The following is a 19,392-nucleotide window of genomic DNA, read 5'->3' on the forward strand; positions in this document are numbered from 1 at the left end:
GAGTTACTGCAAGACACCCATACAACGATTACCTTGGGCCTAGAATGCCCAAGCAGGTCGGGCAGTACCGTTGCCTGCTTGTAGTGCCAGCTGCTTGGGACGCTCTCTCGAGGTAATGCAGTTCATAGAGATTCAACCGTCATAGGTAGAGTCACATGTGCCTAATCCAATTTTTATTACGCTCTTAAATTCTCCCAAGCAATATAGAACGATGACGCTTTTTGGGAGACATATGCTCGGCTTCTGCTCGACCCGTGACTCTAGAGACCAAGACTAAAAGCCGCCTATTCTTGTTGAATCGGCCTTTAGGTACAAGCCTCTGCTCCTCATGCTCAGAGACCAGGAATATGGCATTGCTGCCGTCAACAGTGACTGCGCAATAACACTGTGCGGGGCTTATGCTTTCTAGGCCTTTTTCTTTTCTTTTTCTTTTCTTTTTCTTTTCTTTTTCTTTTCTTTTTCTTTTCTTTTTCTTTTCTTTTTCTTTTCTTTTTCTTTTCTTTTTCTTTTCTTTTTCTTTTTTCCCTTCGAATATTTTTTATTCATAGGGCAAGTATTTCTTTCATGAAACCTTCCGTGCGACTCTTTCTACTGGTGAAAAACCGGCAGCATTCAATTAAAAGCGGACCGATTGTTTCCCCTCTCGGTCAATGGCCCAAAACAATTATCTCGATGTAACCTCGTGATACTGGTGCCTGCTCGCTCGGCTATCAGCTTTTGGAAAAGATCATGAGTACGGGGGCGACTGGAGTTGTCCTGGATAACTGGCGATGCGAATTAGAGGCATGTCTCCATGAGACCCGGCGGGTTTGCGTTCTATTCCTTTATCCAGTTGCTCCTGTTCTTCCTCGGCCCTCATCAGCTATTTAGGTACTCATCCAATGCCTGTGTCTGTAAGAGATGTAAATACTAAAGTATTTGCCGCCTTCTCGTATAGTGAATCATGCCTGCTATGCACGACCCATTCACACCTGAATTCCAGGCTCATTGATTTGTTGCTGGGGCTTGGGGCTTGGGTTTTTGATAGGTGTTTCAGTTCCTGCTCGGTGGAGTATGTTCGCCGGGAATGCTCGTGCAGCGACTATAAGTATCTGCTTCTTCTGGGGAACCAGGAAAATGCATGGATCGCGGTAAAAAGTACCATCCGCGCAGCAATATCACATATTGAAGGATAAGGGCACGCACTCCTCCGGAAATTTACGGGACAAAGCCCTGTCCTGCGTCACAGAAGATCATGGCACATGACTGTGCTCTGCTACACAGACTGAGCGCTCAGTGATCAATCTGATTTGATCACTAGGTAGGACTGAGTCAAGGGTGAGTAGTCTGAGCGGCACAGTGAAATGTTATGTTAGGGGCTCTGACACATGGTACTCTTAATAATAACCGACCCTCATCCTCACTACCCGGGCAAATGCGGTCAGCCTGGACCAGTTCAAAGTGGATAAAAATGAACCCCATTGTCAGCTTACAAGACCGAGTATCGCTCATTCATATGCTACAACTAGCATGGGGGCAGAGATACAACACTGGTGGTTAATACATGACCCAGTTGTTGATGGTGGATTATCATATCCCTCAGACCCATACATGGGATCTTCAGCCCATTGAATCAAGTACTGGTCATATTATGGGAATCTTATGTTCTATTAGATGCTGGACATTATTCTTACCCTGTTCTGCTACTGTCTTTAACGAGACACCAAAATCCTATGCTGCAATTACTGTTCGGAGCATTCTCTGTCTTGCACATAGTACTAGAGGCCTTGCTCAAGCTGGGCAATATTGATTAATGATATAAACCTGTTGTTGTTGCGTGCTTCATCCCTCAATGTGCTATACATACGTCCGAATACAATGATCCGATTAGTACAAGTAACTTCTCAGATTTTGGAGAGCGCTATCCTGCAGGACCACTACCCAGAAATTGCAACTCGGGTGACCTGTGGCCTCCTTTCTAGAGTGAAATATATAAGGCCCAGTCAGTATCACCAAAGCACGATTCCAGGTCTGCTGGTAGACTAACTGCTTCTGCATGGTACGCCAAACTAATGCGTAGTTGGCAAAGCGTAGTGGAGGTATACAAATGGTCTCATGACCACTGCCCGTTGTCTGTAGCCTCTCCATTCCTTTCCTTCCCTTTTTTTATATGTTTTGTTTTTTTTTTTCAATGTATGAAAACCCCTCGTGAGTGTTGCTACTTCTGGATATATCTCCGATCTTTCTACTCCGTAGTGGATCTATTGAGGGGTAATGTTGCACGAACCCCGTCGCCTTGCATCGTCACGTGACCAATAAAAAAAGGGACGTGACTGTGACAGGCACTGTGTGAATGCAACTTGTCCAAAAAGCCTTGCCGTTAGTGTAGTGGCGTAACAATCCTTTCCCCAAATAATTAGCAGAAATGGTCTCGCTAACAAGGACACCGCGAATTCCGCTGAGGACTGAGCGTAAATTAACCGAGCCTAGCCAACCAAGAATAATGAATGTAGTTCGAGAGGAAACGCCCCAAGGCATAAAAGGGCCGAGTTATGACCGAGAATCCTTCATACTGGTGACTAACCATGACCAAATAAATCTATCGTCTGTCCTTTTCCAGATATTTGGCTCTACTGGCCAAGTCAGCATCTACATAAGAGGTGACATGATGTATCCCTTGGATATCAACAGAATAGCTTGCATTGGAGCTGGGTTTGTGGGTAAGTGGGTTGGCACATCTGCGAAGTGTAAATACTAACATAGTCTAAGGGGGACCCCTGGGTGCTGTGATAGCGTCCAAATGTTCGTCTGTGCAGGTTACCGTGGTTGACAAAGATCCAGCACGAATTCACGCATGGAATTCTGAATCCCTGCCCTTGCATGAATTGCAGCTCGCTGAAATCATCTCAGACATTAGAGAACATGCAGAGAAATCGACCGAATGCGTGAAATCACGCCTCATCTTCTCCACTGATATACAAACAGCAGTCCAAAAGGCTCAGCTCATTTTTCTCTGCATTGATACTCCTACAAGAACTAGTGGCCCAGGCAGTGGCTTCGCTCCAGACCTAGGAAATCTAAAACGGGCCATTGAGGCCATCGCTCGAACAGCGACAGATGATAAGATACTAGTGGCAAAGTCCACTGTTCCAAGCGGGACCTCTCAGGTAATCAGAATGCTTGTATGGCTACCCCGGACCTGTACGTTTTATTATTTATCACGTTTATAATAACCTGGAACAAGTTTGAACAACATTGTCGGCCCGATGTCAAATGTGAAGTCCTATCGAATCCTGAGTTTCTTTCCGAAGGCACGGCGATTCATGATCTTCTTTATCCTAATAGAGTCGTGATTGGGTCTCAGCAGACAGTGTCCGGCAAAGATGCAGCTCGTAAGCTAGCCGGCGTTTATCAGGCTTGGGTGCCCCCCAGCAGAATAATCTTCACGGACTCCTTGTCTGCCGAATTGGGAAAACTGGCAGCCAATGCTATGCTTGCGCAGCGAGTAAGCAATATCAATACCCTTGGCACCATTTGCGAGGCAACCGGCGCAAGAATCGAGTCTGTATCGCAGATATGCGGCTTAGATCCAAGAATTGGACCGCACATGCTAAAGGCTAGCCTAGGATGGGGTGGAGGATGCTTCCAAAAAGATATCCTCAGCCTTGTTAATGCGACACGAAAGCTCGGCCTTGACCAGATAGCCAGTTACTGGGAATCTGTTGTTTGGATGAATGAGCATCATAAGTTGAATTTTCAGAAGCGCCTTGTATCCTGTATGGGCGGCAGTATCAAGGGTCGTTCTATCACAGTTCTGGGCTTCGCCTTCAAGAAGGGCACATCAGACACAAAAAATTCACCAGCTATCTCTCTGATTAGGGGCCTCCTTGCCTGCCAGGCACAGGTGATTATATATGACCCCATGGTGCCTGCAAAACAGATTATAACCGACCTGCACTTGACACCAGGGGAGCTTGAAAGAACCACAATTTCTCACTCCCCCTACAGCGCATGTAGTGGCGCAAACGCAGTTGTCGTGGCAACTGATTGGGACAACTTCCTGTGTGAGCTTTCGAGAAACGATGAGGCCCAGCCTTTAAACTGGGAACACATCCTGAAAGTGATGCAAGAGCCAAAGTTTATTTTCGATGGACGAAATATCTTGGACTGTGATTTCATCCGCAAGCTGGGTGGCCGGTATGTGCGGGTGGGGAGCCCGTCGGAGTGGGATCAACTCCCAGTAGCTTCACTCTGATGTGTTCCTATTGTATGCAATGATGCGTTGAGTGCCTACCTTTTGTCACCCTAGCATTCTCACATTTTATCCACACACTGTTTCAGGCGAATGCAACTGTAAGGCTGCGACGGAGTCCCGCCAATGCATAAATAGGCCGTAATTTCTCTGCATCCTTCTCTCAAGTATTATTTTCTTGACCTAGTCTTACATCTGGTCATCGATTTTCGTCCCTGTTGATTTCGTTCCTTTGTTTCTTTTCGTAAGCATGAATACTCCTCTTCCAAAGACCGTCCTTGTCGCAGGTGTATGCTTCGAAATATTCTTCTGCAACCGATATCTCTGCTGATGTGTCATCTAGGCTGCAGGATTTTTGGGCTCTGACATGGTCCATTTCCTCTTGGATAAAGGATACAACGTCATCGGGCTTGACAACTATCATTCAGGAAGTGCAGCAAATTTGGACGATATCCGGGAACATCCGAGATTCTCAATGATTCGGTATGCCTGCATATGTATCTACAAGCCTGGTAATGAACACCACTAATAACCTGAAGTCATAATATCCAGTTTCTCCTTCCCGATTTGCCTGCTATCCACCAGATCTATCATCTGGCCTGCCCTGCAAGCCCCGTCAAGTACCAGACGCACCCGGTTGACACCATTAACACAGCCTATATGGGAGCAAAGACTTTGCTCGATCTGGCACGACAACATAACGCTCGTATCTTGTTATCGAGTACCTCGGGTAATAATGCACATTTCCCTGGTTTAATCTTTGCTGACCAGCTGGCAACGCACAGAAGTCTATGGGGATCCACAAGTGCACCCTCAGCCCGAATATTACTGGGGAAATGTCAATCCATTCGGCCCCCGTTCATGCTATGACGAAGGTAAACGCGCTGCCGAAGCTCTAGCCTACTCCTATATCCAGGAATATAGCGTTGATGTCCGGATTTCACGCATTTTCAACGCATATGGGCCCTACATGCACGCGAGAGATGACCGAGTCGTGTCGAACTTCGTGACTGCTACGATTTCTGGGCAACCTATCATCATTACCGGGTGAAGGTGCCGCCACCCGCTCCTTTCTATACGTGGATGACTGCATGACTGGTCTGCATGCTCTTATGCACAGTAACCACACAGGTCCGATAAATATTGGGAATGATAGGGAAACCACGGTAGAGCACCTTGCTAACATGGTACGGGCGCTAGTTTATAGGCTAACTGGACGCCAATCGCCTCCAGCGCTCAAACGTCCGCGACCGGAAGATGATCCCAGCAGGCGGCAACCTGATATTGGTTTGGCACGCCGGCTTTTGGACTGGGGGCCTGTCATTTCTCTAGAAGAGGGTCTGCTGAAGACAATCCAGTGGCATATGAGCTTGGAGCGCCTAGACCGAGCAGAGCATTATTCGAAAATATAGGGTGTGTTCTTAGGCATCTGGTCAGATTAGGATCAATATGGACCTCCCATATGATCAGATGCAGATCTGCTGAACTTTTACTATGCATCAGTCAAGTGTTTATCACATTGCATCATTCCATTTTCTCTTCCCGTTCCACCATCCCGCTTCTTACAATGAATATGACCTAGCCGAACTACCTAAATCTAGTGATATGCCTGCAGTTCCTGCTTCGATCCAAGTACATAAACTACCGTATTGGAAATGGCTGTACAATGTTGTACTCCGTTTCGTTCCAACTGAGCTTGTGAGTCATCCGATCAGGGTATAATGCCTTCAATCAAGTCTACTCGGTGATCCGAAGACAATCTTGTTCCACAAATCTGTAGTCTAGGCATATCAACGGAGATTGGGTGCTAGAGGGCAGTCACAATCTGTGCCCGCTGCTATAGTAATTGAGGGTTACACTCTGAATGGTGCCATGGGTGTACTCTTTAGAAAGCCTAGGGTGTTTGAGTAAGCCCTGCTCATTAGTCCACCTGTCGAGGAACTAGACATATCCATCCTCAAAGTGGAAGGTCCTATGTTTTAAATAGTATGTAATTATGTGCTTTTCAAGCTGACGTGGTTCTAGTACAGAGCGGGATCTATTACTAGATGACGAGCCGAGTCGAGCTCAGCCGACAAGCCTTATTACAGCGCTAGTAACCTCAGGTTCCACAATGCAGTAAGAATTTCCGCACCTAACATATCACAATCGGCTATGATCGCTGTCCCAGTTCTCAGCTTCAGTTCCAGCCGATACGCTAATTGGCTTCTGCAATTTTTACACAGCCTTTAACCATATTTAACTGGCCCCTAAGTGGGCTGTAACAGCAGGTAAATGCGAACATAGACTTACTATCATACCAGATGTTGTGAACCATGTACTATATTACATATGAATATAAATTTCTTTTACAAAGCAGTGATCCATCATACAGCAGCTTCAGGCTGGCTGGTAGCAATTGCGCCTGCCAAGATAAGTTTTATTTTATTCTCACGTTGCGCTATTGGGGTTTATTTTGTTGCTTTACTCCAATGGTGCGATGTAACCAAGATGGCACGATTCACATTGAAATAGCGGAACCCGGGCCAATCCTTCGGCGTACATCAGATGGGGAAGTCAGTTATGTTGTTTTTTATATCCCTCAAAACAATAGATATCAACACCAGGACAACCCAGTTTAATTGGTTTATACACAGTCCTTCTCCAATTGGGTGATAATGCTTCTGCAGATCATCATGCTCAGCGCAGCCACATTTATCGGGCTCCGGTGAATATCCGCGATCTTCGTAGCAGAAGCAAATCTATGCTTTTCCACGATCCCCATGGCGGACTGGGTTGTTAGAATCTTCAAAGCCCGAGATGCTCTTCTTTCTCACATTGGCGCCTTCCTGTGGGGATTCTAGGTTTCAGCACCCGTGCGGAGATGCACGCAATCCAGCAAACTGCGGTGCTGCAGGCGAACGCCACACAGCCCAAATAATAGAAACTTCCTAACTAACACGATGGTGTAGTAAGCCAGACTCTTTCAAGCAGCCGAAGAAAATGATACGTATATGCCGACACTGGCGAGATTAGGCCGAAGATCACAAAATTGGAAGTAGTTAAACCTGAAATTCTACAGCTATATCAGAATCCTCCGAGGCAGGTAAAGATGGATAAGACTCATAGCATCACGTTGCTAAAATCATGTTTCGGTGATTGATTGTAAATGTAGGCAATCTCAGCATATGCTTGGTGTCAAGTTGAAGACCCTATTAAATAAAGCAACTTGGTATTCACTGTTTCCTATCCAACCCAAGAAATAGAGTAATGCAAGCCGCCCAAATCACAAATTACCAATCAATATATAACCTCCAAGCCCTTCATCCTAGCTGGCTGTAGGATATTAGTTAATAGAACATGAGGTTTAGAGGATATCAGAAACTCATACGCGGGCACCACAAGTTTTTCCAACCAGTCACGCAGCCGGATCCATAGATTTCATAACATTCCAGGCTAATCTTGCCTGTGAGCTCGAGAGCCAGATGGTCTTCGTACTTAGTTGTTGCCACAAGTGTCCATCCATTATCTGTATAGCCAACAGGATGATCGCTTGCACCACAGAACGGAGCAGTGCCTTCCCAGTTACAGTCCTTTTCAGAATAGCTGTTATCACAAGTTTCTGCCGCTGTGGCTATGCCGACGCCGAGGAAGACAGAGGCAATGACTGTTTGAACCCGCATTTTGAGCGGTTCACGAAGTATAGTAGAGTCCACAAAGTATAATAGAAAAGAAACTAGAGATTGCACTTGGAGGATAAGCAGGTTGGACAGGAGCAGCCTTATATAAGATTTCAGAACCATGGGTTATATACTTCCAAGCCTCTATCATTTATTTGAGCCTCGTCATATGTCCCAAATACCTTTCGTTCGGAATCAGATCTATCTCTCTGCGCTTCCAAATACCGGGTGCGCCTCATTGGATCTCAACATGATGTAGATCCTGACAACATGAAGTTGAGTGATTAGTATCTCATTGGCCCACGGAAAGTTGGGGGGAGAGGGGAGGGTAAGGGTGGGGAAGATGCAAATCTGTGTCATAATACAATTGTCACAATAATTAAGAGATGACTAGTCGTAGACATTAGAACGCTGAGTTCATCAGTTAATCTAGGGCTGTCCTGATTGGAGCGGAAGTTCCTCCCGCCAATGACAATTCTGACTACAGCGGTGAATACACCAATTTGAGAGGACAACTTTATCAAGACCAGCGATACAAACCCCACAGCACGACTGGACACCAAGCTCAGGACGCAGGTCACTAAGCCCACGCTAATGTCTCGTCTAACTTGCACGAACCACTTTTGACCTGGAGTCACCACCAAGCTAGGCTTGTGGAACATGATTATATATCAGCTATAGCTATCGCAAGACCGGAAGTGTTTATTGTATCTGCAAGATTGACTAATATAGTTTATTAGGCTGGGCACATACCCCGACTATCAGTATCCCCGATCGGTATGAAGCTCACTGAGCTGATCACATCCGCGGTAAGTAGAAAAGACCATAACACTTGTTGGAGGTATAAAATGCAGTAATATCAATTTTTTACTATTTTCTCTCATTGTCTAACTATGTTGCTTATATCTCTCACTTCAGAAAGAATGAGATGACAACATATATATATATATACTTGTATTTTGATATAATGTCATTATGCCAGTTTACTGGCACAACAGAATAGGTAATGTATGACAAATATTATGGGACTGCGGTATTTCTCATAGATCGACATTGCTTGTGATATTGAGGGCTGGAACACGAACTGCAATACGACATCAAGTCAGGTGCCTTCCAGCTAGGCTAGTGGCTAATTGTTCCTTGACTCTAGGATCAGCCAGGCTCATTTTCTTCATCCTTGACTGTAATATAGCCAGTCAAAACCAGATATATTCAGTACTGCTAAACAAACATACTTAGCATAACGAAGAGAAGAATGAAACATCATATATATGTATATACATCAACATAGATGGACGCTTCTCTGTTTTAATCTGAATTGAATTGATAGGGTATTATTATATTTTTAGAGGACATTTCATCAAAAAGTATTATTTTAGGAGTATCATCAAAGTTTTTCACGTGTTATCGGGAGTTTCAAAAAAACATACGCAGACGGTAGAATATAATTCCAAGTCTTAGTCTGCAGATCTCCACAGGAATCCAGGATCATCAGGAAAATAATAATCTACCTATATTAATTTATATGGGAAATAGTGATAGCGGTATTCATATCGCTGAGGCCAGAGACCAGTGTATGAGCCAATATTGAAGCTATGAGTTCTTAATGACATGGAGCCAGACGCAGTGAACACCGTACGATCCTGGTTGGATCAAAGTGCGGGGTAGGAAGGCGCATATTTATTCGTGAAAAGTTGGCCTCGAAGCGGAGCACGGGATTTAGTACTGTAAACCACTGACTATGGCCGGTCTTGAGAGAGATGGGAAGTCACAAAAGAATTATTAATGGCTCGTCAAGATCAACAAGACTTTTTCAACAGGCTTGTATATGCCGTTCTCAAATGTTTGCAGACCTTCGCTTTCGCTGAAGTGAATAATACTTGGAGGCAGGAAATAGTCAACACCTGCAGAGCAGAAAGCTGACTCCAGTGCCGAGCGCCAAAATAGATAACTGCAGACGCTTCAAAGAACGTTGAAAAAGCCGCCAAGTAGAAGCCAGAAGAATATAGCTTGCAAAGGCCGGTGTCGCTTCGAATCCAGGTACGTTGCAATATCCAAATAACATATGATGCGATGACTAGCGGAGCATCTAGGGTTGCTAATGATGCGTTAGTGAAGGAACCGTAATACTGGCGTTCCAGTATAGGAAATGGCACTCACCCCAGCACATACAGATTTTAGCCATGGCGATGGTGCTATTCAGCTCAAGGACACGAGTAACGGGCACATTCACAGCGGTTGGTAGAAATGCTTGAACCATGATTATCGCGCCTAGATGATGAGCAAACAGAAGAAGCTTGAGCTGGTCGTCGAAAATGAGCTCGAAGATGTGGAAGGCCGATGTAAATGAGGCTGACAGGAACGCCATATCTCCAAGGGTGATGCTGGAGCTCCTGAAGTACAAATCGGTCCACCGACTATCAGAAAGAACCAACATGAATGCCGGCTTTATTATGCAAACCAGGGAGATCGTTCTCGCCAACACTCCAAGATGACGAAGGCTGAAAAGCCGCTGCCCTGAAAGCTGCAGAGAAGAGTAATATTCACCGTAGATATAGACTAGAAGGAAACGTCTAAGAATGAAACGATTCAAGAAGACGTAGAGGATGAAAAGAAGAGAGAGAAAGATCCCACTATAGCTGCTCAGTTTTGTCGCAGTTACACAGAATGGGAACCAGCTAGTGTTTTCTAGCTCGTCATCAGATAAGATGCTATGGCACCCGGCACTGCTGAGTCTTTCCATGATTGTGGAATGGGGGCGTATATTTGGGTGAAAGTAATGGAGCGATGGACTAGGTAGATAATATAAGATAATATTAGACCAAGTGCACACAATAGATTGTACAATAGGGCGTATCTTAACACAAGTCTTAGAGAACACTGATGGGTCGTGCGCAGTCTTGTGTTATATACCCAAAGATCCTTTACATATGTGCTCCGGTTAGGTCACGGGTAGCCGGATCGGCAGGGAAGATCGCTTTGTATGGAGCATACAGTTCGTATATGCATATTTCAGCTTCGGAGTATAACATCTCCGAGGCGTCTTATCTCTATTTTTTGTATAATTAACTTCGCTAGTCTGCGTCAGGCTGCAGCGGTTGGCAAGCTGGAATCTAATGATGAAGGATCGGCCTGACGAATCATTCCGAAATTCTCCATATCAATTATAACTATCTGCTACTTACTCCGTATATCTCAAGTTGCATTTTTCTACTTTTCTTTTATTACTAGACTGATCTGATTGAACCATTGACAAGCTGATCCAGTTGATCCAGGAATTTCTGCACCATCTCTCAATTCCGCTCCAAGCTGGACTGCAGTTTTAGAAGGTCATATACACACAGTACATTTATAGTATGATCCCTGTATTTTTCTCTTTCATCAATTTTGTTTTGCTCGAGCGCTGCCTCTAATCGGCGCTTTCTGCCTAGTGAGTCCGCCTCGCTAGTAGCAGGGGTCTGTAACATCCAGTTCCTAAATCTAGATCATGATTCCTTCAATAGCTATGACTCTTCTGTAAAGCTTTAGCCACACTCCGGCAGTATAAAACCATATTCTCCATTGTTAGGTCCTCTGTGCTCTCCAATCCCGTGAATACCATTCTCAGACTATCTCCGATCAAAATGACGTCTAACCCAGAAGCGTCCGCTGCACAAGCACTAGGGAAATCGTGTACCGTAAGCATTACGATCGGTTTGCCCTTGTTGTATAGCCTGTTCAACGTTTGTATTGTCACTCTCCCGCACGTACCCTCAGCGCATTTGGGTGAATGTGTACTATAGCGCACGAGTGGTTTTCGGAATGGAGGAACAAGCATACAACACAATGATGGGTTATATTTCAGTAAGCCTGCCCAGATCCGTCGACGAGCTGTGCGCGACGTAGCCACAGTGGAAAAACGCCGCACTTAATGCACCTCGCGAAGACGCTATTGTAAGGGTACTCATTACCCTGCTGTTTAGCTCTAGGCCCAGGGTGTGGCAACGTAAAAGAAGAAAAAATATCTCAAACTTTGCTGTTGGGGCATGTCTGCCATGTCTTTACGACCTCCCTTATAAAGTTACTCCGCATGCGACTCTGGGGCTACACCATGGGTCAGAATTGTCTCACTGGGATTATTGGGGCTCCACGTCCCCAATAGTCTCAATAGCTTGACAATTCAGCTAGAAGGCGTTAATAAAGCGCATTGCCAGATCCTCGTAAAGCAGGGGTTATCCCGAACGGAGTCACCCGCCAAGACGCGAATACATCTCCTGGAAGATGCCACATCCGGTAGAGCCATATGTTTATGGTGTTGCACAGATCAGCGTCTCTTTACATCCGTGATAGCTTAAGTGTTTTTAACAGAAGCCTACACGAATCCTATTGAGGTTGGAGAGGTGCCAGTCAGCGCTTGTCTGGTCCATATAGTATTTACCAAGTGGAAGAGTGGCCGATTTATTCTTCCTACTGCGGGACCCTCAGAAAATAATAATATGATGGAATGAAAAGGCGGTTGACAAGAAAGCGTCCACCGTGCTGGCGGACCATTTTCATTCCATTGTTCAAGTAACCTTACCGAGAGGATTCCGTTCCAGACAGACTGGCAATTTTTGATGAAGGGATCTTGAAAACCTGTGGAGAGAGTCCTAGCCTGAGGGTAAAGAGCGAAGCCGGGAGACAGCGATAGAATAGACAGACTATAGTAGCCTGGCAAGTCGAGCGTCTTCTCTCGCCCACTTGAGATTCAGAGAAATGACTACATAGGCCGCTGCATGGGGTGATGCACAGAAGTATGTTTTTACCTAAGAGAACACCTTTACAGTCAATCATTGGACTGTGCTGCCAGGATTGCTTCCCTGCTTCCTGTTAATTAGCGTACCATGCACACGTACCAGTCAGCTTCGGTGGAAGGATGTCGAAGAACCGGACTATCCCTTGAAAGTCTAGTCGTACGTATGACACGAGAAGTGAGGCCGAATGGTGGCGCAACTCTTCGAGCTGCTGACAAAGTGTTTTCCACAAGATGGCGGCTTTCTCCAAGGATTTGCCCAAGGCATGGCTGGTAAGTAACTCACGACAGAATGAGTACATGCCTCTCAAATCTGGGAAATTCCGGGCATTTTCCTGATTACCGGACGTTCGGAAACGCTCTTGATTTCACTTTTCTACAGCTCCCAGTCTTTAGCTCGCGGTCGTGGCTCGGCTGCCATAGTCTGTTGACAACCTATCATCACCACTGGGGATAGAACAGCAACCCGCTTTTCCGCCTACGCGGACGACTACATACAAGGGCTAGACTCCCATATGTACAGTTATCAGAGTCCACGGAAATACCGGGAATTGAAGGGAGACTATGGTGTGCGGGTCTTGCTAATATAGTACAGGCGTTAGCCCAGAGGCTAACTGGCCGCTAATTGCCTGGTACGATCAAACAGCCACGACTAACGGATAACCCCGCCAGGCGACCGTCTCCTACTTCCTTAGTGTCCCCTTACTGCCTGAGAGTGCTTGAGAGCTGTAGGCTCCAACGGGGCCGTAGGCATCGAGTTTACTGTCTGGGTAAGACTTGGATACCGGAAGTTATCTATAGTTTCTGGAGAGAACAGGTAACATCAGATCTCGTCTTGGAACAGGAATTCGCGGGTTCAGCGTATTACCCTTGCAGTCGTAAAGTATGTATGTCTCGTGTTGCCTTAACACGCTGATAAGATCATTTTCATTATGCTACCTTACTGCACAGCTGTTGCCGCGCAGTTCAGAATCCTGCGTGGATTTGATTTTTGCGCTGTTGTTCAGCCACACTTGTTGGGCTCACCGACAATCCGACTAGCCGGATCTGTAACAAGGTCTTTTTTGACTGTTATTGTCTTCCTAATGGACAACCTGCTTTGATTAGTTCCTGACTAGTTGTCGATACTGATAGCCTATGATCGGCAATGCAAGTTTCACAGCCCATCCGAAAGATTCTGAGCTAGGCTCTTGACGTATAATAACACTTCAGCTCCTATCTCTCACAAGCCGAGAGGACTTCTGCAGAGCAGAGGTTGACTAAGGCCAATGATAATGGAAAGGTTCATGGCATATGTAGACTGCCAGACAATGATTTTACGGGCATCTCGCAGTACTTCGTGCTACCTACTTGTGGCTTTCACAACACATGAGGCCACCAATCCTACCGGGCGGAGAAATCTTCCGGTTAAACCCGGCTATGGTGGCGCGTACCCGCGGGATTTTCCCATCGGGGTGAAAGGGATATTTCTGGGCCTATTGCCGGTCTTAGGCTAGCGAGGCCTATGTGATCGAGCACATCGGCATATGTTCGGATGTCCTCCGGCCGGACTACGGGTCTAATATTGCCGATCTCTATATCCCTTGGCTCCCAACCGGTCTGTCCGATGCAGGAGGGTGAGAGCTCTGATTGGAGGAACAACCACCGGACCAACCGGAGGGATTTAGGGGTGACGGCTTAAAAGTTGTAAGCAATAACGGAGCTTTACTGAAAGTAGGACTCGGCAGGCTTTCCGCTTGTGAACGCATTCCGATAACGTTACTACTGGCGGAGCTAGACAATCATCCACTATATAGCCATTAACGATGCGTGACATACCTTGCTGATGAATTCCGTCCCACTGGGGGATATTTCAGGGCAAGGCGCATTCTCTTCCTGTTGAAGCCAGGCGTTACTGTCCACAGGACGGACGGCTGCATGATACATCCTAACGAGTCTAGTCTACCGAAAGTCCCTGCAATCACAGAGCGGACTCCAAGGCCACTGGTGCCACTCCTGGAAAAGCCAGGCATATCAGGGCGTTTTGCTTTACCGTCATCCAATGGCACGCCTCAGATTGCTCAGCATCGGGACCTATACCACGGAAACAGTGCTTATTGTTTCGGACCAAGGCAAAAAATACCGAAACGGTGTCTGTTAATGCTATTACTTAAATTACCACTGGTCGCTCAGACTTTTAATGTGGCCCTGGCCCATCCTAAATCGGTATAACTAAATAACAAACAAAGGAGAACAAATAAAAATGGAAATAATTATAGTTATAATTGAAGCTTGGGAAAAGAAAGAAACCCCCTCACATACTAAGTGTTAACCCTGGGATCATTCTCCTGTTCTTGTTCTGGGTCGAAGGGGTATCAGGTTGATTGCTATCTAAAGAGCAACCAGTCTTTGACAATAGAAGAGAGGTAGAGCCAAACAATGCCGGGCAACTATTCATGGTAAGTGCGGACGGCTGTTCTGTGATGAGCTTTCAGACGTAGGGTTATTTAAAGAGAGTAGTATTGAGCGTGAAAGTGGAGCTAGCTAAACCCATGAATGAGTGTTCTTATATACCTTGTACCTGTATAAAGTCACGTATACCATTCGGACTGCTTCAATGAGATCGTGATTTTACCGGAGTGGATCTGTATTTGCTGAGGCGCTGTCGTTATCGACCCTTTCTACCTAATGTGTCCGCCTCACTATTGGGTTGAATGACGAGAGCTTAAAGCAGTGATTATGTGACATAAGTATTTGAAATTCATATATAACGACAGAACAAAGAATAAAATCTATTCTATCCATTACTATGATCTATACATAAGCTATTACATTTCTGCAAATATATATCTAAAAAATATAGGGTGGCCAACCCGCCTGTGTGACCGACTCGACTACTAATCACTATCATTTGTAGCTACTCGTGTCGTTTCTGAGCACTGAATTCACAAACTATCCTTTACCCACACCATCACAGCCAAGAGCATGCTGTCACCCTCGCACCAAAGCACCTTTTTGAAATCAGAAAAGGTGGGCCACGGAGCCGACGCAACGATTTATAAAGGACGCAATCATGAGATGAAAGAATTAATTTGAAAAAATCAATCAGAATGTCAAAGAAGACGCTCCTGCGACTGCTATTTGGGGAGTTGCATTGGTAAGACGTCTCACACACGAGAAGATCCTGGCCTTGCAAGACGTGGTGGATGCTCAACACAGACTTGTGCTGATTTTCGAGTATACGGATCAGAATCTCGAGCGGAACATAAATATCCAAGGCAGCCCGCTTGATGCTGTTACTGCCAAGTACTTCTTTCTTCAATTGCTGTGGGGGCTTTCTTTCTGTCATGAAAACAGGAATTCTGCATCGAGATCTGAAGCCAGAGAACCTGCTACTTGATCGATATGGGCAGCTGAAGGTTGCCGATTTTGGACTGAATTGCGCATACGGTATCCCTGTCAGCCAGTTCTCGAATGATGTGGTCACTCTTTGGTACCGTCCCTCCGAACTGCTGCTTGGAAGTCACACCTACCACACCAGCGTGGACATTTGGTCCGTCGGATGTATCTTGGCTGAGGTGTATATGGGTACTTCTATATTTGCTGGAGCGAAGACAAAGATCAACTTTTAAAGATCTTCCACATCAAGGACCCGCCAACCGAGCTCTCCTGGCCGCGGGTCAATCATTTATCCCGATCTCGAAAATGACTTTCTGCCTTGCTCACTACAAAATCTGCAACATCTCACACCATCTCTGGACTGCTGGGCGTTGACCTGCTGGTACGCATGTTACAGTTCCATCTGAAACTGCGCGTTAGCGATACCCTACTGGCTTAAAGATCCTTGGTTGTAGGGACTTGCTTGACAGCTTTCATCGAGGGCAAGCCAATCGATCATTTTATAAAGAATGAGATCCCTCTTCCTGATTAGTAAGAACATTCAAACACCTTTGAGCCAGAGCGATTTGAAAATATATTCATTTAATGGTAGCCTGCTTGATCTAACCTAGCTCAGAATACCAACCAGGTTGTTGGTTGGCCCCAAGGTCTTGTAAGTCATATCTGATGAGGTATGATTGATGGACTATTTAGTCAGTGTTGGTGATCCAGTTTCGGTATCACCTTGAGCGTACAAGCCTATTCCTGGGCTCAACAGCATAAATGCTCAAATGTTATATCAGAAACCATGTTTAATAACTGTTTCCATGCGTTTACTGGCCCAAAGAACGCGGCGAACCGCAAGCCACATTTTCGAGGGCTTGTTATATCCTTGGTCGTTGTAGTCTTGATCTGGATTGGACTCATTGAGAATGCGTTGGCTGCAAGTAGTTGACAAGGAAAGTGTTATAAATGGCCGCGTAGTCTTGTACTGGGGTGTGAGAGCCAATCAAACGTATCCTATTCGGTGCGTCTAAACTAGAATATCGAACATGAGAGGGGAAAGGAAGGAGTGTGGGGGAACGCGTGCGAGCAACAAAGGTAAGCGAGCGAAGAGAAACAAACAGAACAAACAAAGTAAGCAAAACTATGTCACGTGCCTCAGTGACGTCGCTCGCCATCACACCATGTATGGCTGAGCACGGCATGTCTGTTGTTCTGATAAGCGTAACTTTTCTGTACCCTCACCCATTGGCGAAACTTAGAAAAAGGGAAAGGAAGTCAAAGGGCACTCCAGTACTAGTAGCTGCTTGTAACGTCTGCTGTAGAAATTACTAAAAGAATCAGAGTTCTATACAAGAAAGACTGGGCTACTTGACCAGCTCTGTCAAATCTGGCGTGAAGGAGCTAACCTCACGAGCACCACCCAGCCCGAATAATCAGACGTTACGATCCAACGTGATCGTGTAGGAAGTCAGACTTTGTCAAGCACCCCGAAAAAAGAAAAGGAAAATTTATTTACGTGTATGCGGAGACTGGCGATCTTCGGCCGAGTTTCACCAAACTTGAAATGGCCTAAACTAAGATTTTACAACTATATCAGAATCCTCCGAGGCAGGTAAAGATGGATAAGACTCATAGCATCACGTTGCTAAAATCATGTTTCGGTGATTGATTGTAAATGTAGGCAATCTCAGCATATGCTTGGTGTCAAGTTGAAGACCCTATTAAATAAAGCAACTTGGTATTCACTGTTTCCTATCCAACCCAAGAAATAGAGTAATGCAAGCCGCCCAAATCACAAATTACCAATCAATATATAACCTCCAAGCCCTTCATCCTAGCTGGCTGTAGGATATTAGTTAATAGAACATGAGGTTTAGAGGATATCAGAAACTCATACGCGGGCACCACAAGTTTTTCCAACCAGTCACGCAGCCGGATCCATAGATTTCATAACATTCCAGGCTAATCTTGCCTGTGAGCTCGAGAGCCAGATGGTCTTCGTACTTAGTTGTTGCCACAAGTGTCCATCCATTATCTGTATAGCCAACAGGATGATCGCTTGCACCACAGAACGGAGCAGTGCCTTCCCAGTTACAGTCCTTTTCAGAATAGCTGTTATCACAAGTTTCTGCCGCTGTGGCTATGCCGACGCCGAGGAAGACAGAGGCAATGACTGTTTGAACCCGCATTTTGAGCGGTTCACGAAGTATAGTAGAGTCCACAAAGTCTAATAGAAAAGAAACTAGAGATTGCACTTAGAGGATAGGCAGGGTGAACAAGAGCAGTCATTTATAAGATATCAGAATATAAGATATATACTTCCAAGCTTCTATTAGTTGGACCTAGTCATATGCTCCAAATACTTTTTGTTCAAAATCAGACCTATCTCCACACTTCCAAATACCGGGTGCGCGTCGTGTAGTGGTCAGCATGATATAGATCCCGTACCTGTCTTCTAATCTAGGCGAAATCCAGAGATATACAGTTATATAACAAGAGTTTGAAGTACCAGCAGCCTCCTACAACATGAAGTTGAGTGATTAATACTCATTGGCCCGCGGAGAGTGGGGGTTGGATTGGGAGGGGAAAAATACAAATCTTCATCATAATATTAGAATAATAATATAAAGCTGACTAATCGTAGTCTTTAGAAGGCGCTGAGGTTCATGAGTCAAGTCCAATGAGTATTTTAATAGGAGCGGAAGTCCTCCCCGCCAATAACAATGCTAAAAAAAGCCCTGATTTAATCTAAGAGAATAAATATAATCAAGATCAGTAATACAAACCCCGCAGCCCGACCGAGCACCAAACTAGCTATCACAAGACCTGAAAAAATCGCTGTATCTGCAAGGTTGACAAATTTATTTTGTTAGCTGGCCACGGCATACCGGGCCATCACAGTATCCCTGATTGGTATGAAGGCTCACTGAGCTGATCATTTCTGTAGTAAGTAAAATTTCATACAATTATTAGACATATACAACGCAGTAATATCAAGTTTTGTAATCTTTTCTCATTGCTCTGTCTGTGTCACTGATATTCCTACTTCAGAAACAAAAAAAAAAAAAAAAAAAAAAAAAAAACAAGATAAATGCATATTAACTTATTATTTGATTAAAAAGATGGTCTGATAATGTTATCATGCCAATTATTGAAACAAGGGGAGAGGTAGTGTATGACCGAAATTAAGAAATACAGTATCGCATAGATCGACATCTACTTGTGATTTTAAGGCCTGGAACAAGAACTACAATACAACATCAGATCAGGTACCTTTCAGCTAGGCTAGAGGCTAATTCAATCCTAGCTCTAGAATCAGCCAGGCTCATGCTCATTTTCTTCACCCTGACTGTATACTATCAGTCAAA

The 19,392-nt window shown here is 45.1% G+C and overlaps 6 protein-coding genes across 6 annotated transcripts; 2 read left to right on the forward strand and 4 right to left on the reverse strand.

Annotated features, from left to right (window-relative positions):
- Positions 1 to 301: 301 nt before the first annotated feature.
- BO83DRAFT_460647 (uncharacterized protein) lies at positions 302 to 1,866 on the reverse strand. Its single transcript, XM_025537220.1, has 5 exons — positions 1,392 to 1,866; positions 1,242 to 1,306; positions 972 to 1,081; positions 629 to 698; positions 302 to 505 (listed from the first exon to the last, which is right to left on the reverse strand). The coding sequence occupies exons 1-4, from the start codon at positions 1,489 to 1,491 to the stop codon at positions 665 to 667; spliced, it is 309 nt and encodes a 102-aa protein (XP_025381790.1). The 5' UTR covers positions 1,492 to 1,866; the 3' UTR covers positions 302 to 505; positions 629 to 664.
- A 781-nt stretch (positions 1,867 to 2,647) lies between these two features.
- BO83DRAFT_327449 (UDP-glucose/GDP-mannose dehydrogenase) lies at positions 2,648 to 4,234 on the forward strand (the record flags this gene model as incomplete). Its single annotated transcript, XM_025528086.1, has 3 exons — positions 2,648 to 2,699; positions 2,749 to 3,161; positions 3,224 to 4,234. The coding sequence occupies 3 exons, from the start codon at positions 2,648 to 2,650 to the stop codon at positions 4,232 to 4,234; spliced, it is 1,476 nt and encodes a 491-aa protein (XP_025381791.1).
- Positions 4,235 to 4,716: 482 nt separating this feature from the next.
- On the forward strand, positions 4,717 to 5,725 carry BO83DRAFT_460660 (NAD-dependent epimerase/dehydratase; the record flags this gene model as incomplete). Its single annotated transcript, XM_025537221.1, has 4 exons — positions 4,717 to 4,743; positions 4,817 to 4,961; positions 5,017 to 5,278; positions 5,352 to 5,725. The coding sequence occupies 4 exons, from the start codon at positions 4,717 to 4,719 to the stop codon at positions 5,641 to 5,643; spliced, it is 726 nt and encodes a 241-aa protein (XP_025381792.1). The 3' UTR covers positions 5,644 to 5,725.
- A 1,707-nt stretch (positions 5,726 to 7,432) lies between these two features.
- Positions 7,433 to 7,911, reverse strand: BO83DRAFT_211512 (uncharacterized protein). The gene has a single exon (XM_025526721.1). It carries the CDS (start codon positions 7,891 to 7,893, stop codon positions 7,588 to 7,590), a length of 306 nt encoding a protein of 101 aa, XP_025381793.1. The 5' UTR covers positions 7,894 to 7,911; the 3' UTR covers positions 7,433 to 7,587.
- Positions 7,912 to 9,689: 1,778 nt separating this feature from the next.
- BO83DRAFT_327454 (uncharacterized protein) lies at positions 9,690 to 10,633 on the reverse strand (the record flags this gene model as incomplete). Its single annotated transcript, XM_025528088.1, has 2 exons — positions 9,690 to 9,988; positions 10,051 to 10,633. The coding sequence occupies 2 exons, from the start codon at positions 10,631 to 10,633 to the stop codon at positions 9,690 to 9,692; spliced, it is 882 nt and encodes a 293-aa protein (XP_025381794.1).
- A 7,274-nt stretch (positions 10,634 to 17,907) lies between these two features.
- Positions 17,908 to 18,213, reverse strand: BO83DRAFT_394523 (uncharacterized protein; the record flags this gene model as incomplete). Its single annotated transcript, XM_025533012.1, has 1 exon — positions 17,908 to 18,213. One exon carries the CDS (start codon positions 18,211 to 18,213, stop codon positions 17,908 to 17,910), a length of 306 nt encoding a protein of 101 aa, XP_025381795.1.
- Between the last annotated feature and the right edge of the window lie 1,179 nt (positions 18,214 to 19,392).

Source organism: Aspergillus eucalypticola, assembly GCF_003184535.1.
Source record: "Aspergillus eucalypticola CBS 122712 chromosome Unknown BO83scaffold_56, whole genome shotgun sequence".
Taxonomy (NCBI): domain Eukaryota; kingdom Fungi; phylum Ascomycota; class Eurotiomycetes; order Eurotiales; family Aspergillaceae; genus Aspergillus; species Aspergillus eucalypticola.

Bases quoted from the DNA above. Each gene is read 5' to 3' on its own strand.
- BO83DRAFT_211512 (XM_025526721.1), bottom strand. From the start codon at position 7,893: ATGCGGGTTCAAACAGTCATTGCCTCTGTCTTCCTCGGCGTCGGCATA.
- BO83DRAFT_460647 (XM_025537220.1), bottom strand. From the start codon at position 1,491: ATGAGCGATACTCGGTCTTGTAAGCTGACAATGGGGTTCATTTTTATC. The intron at 1,307-1,391 runs GTCGGTTATTAT...CCCTTGACTCAG, and splicing joins CCCGGGTAGTGAGGATGAGG to TCCTACCTAGTGATCAAATC. The intron at 699-971 runs GTGTGAATGGGT...TAGCCGAGCGAG, and splicing joins TCAATGAGCCTGGAATTCAG to CAGGCACCAGTATCACGAGG.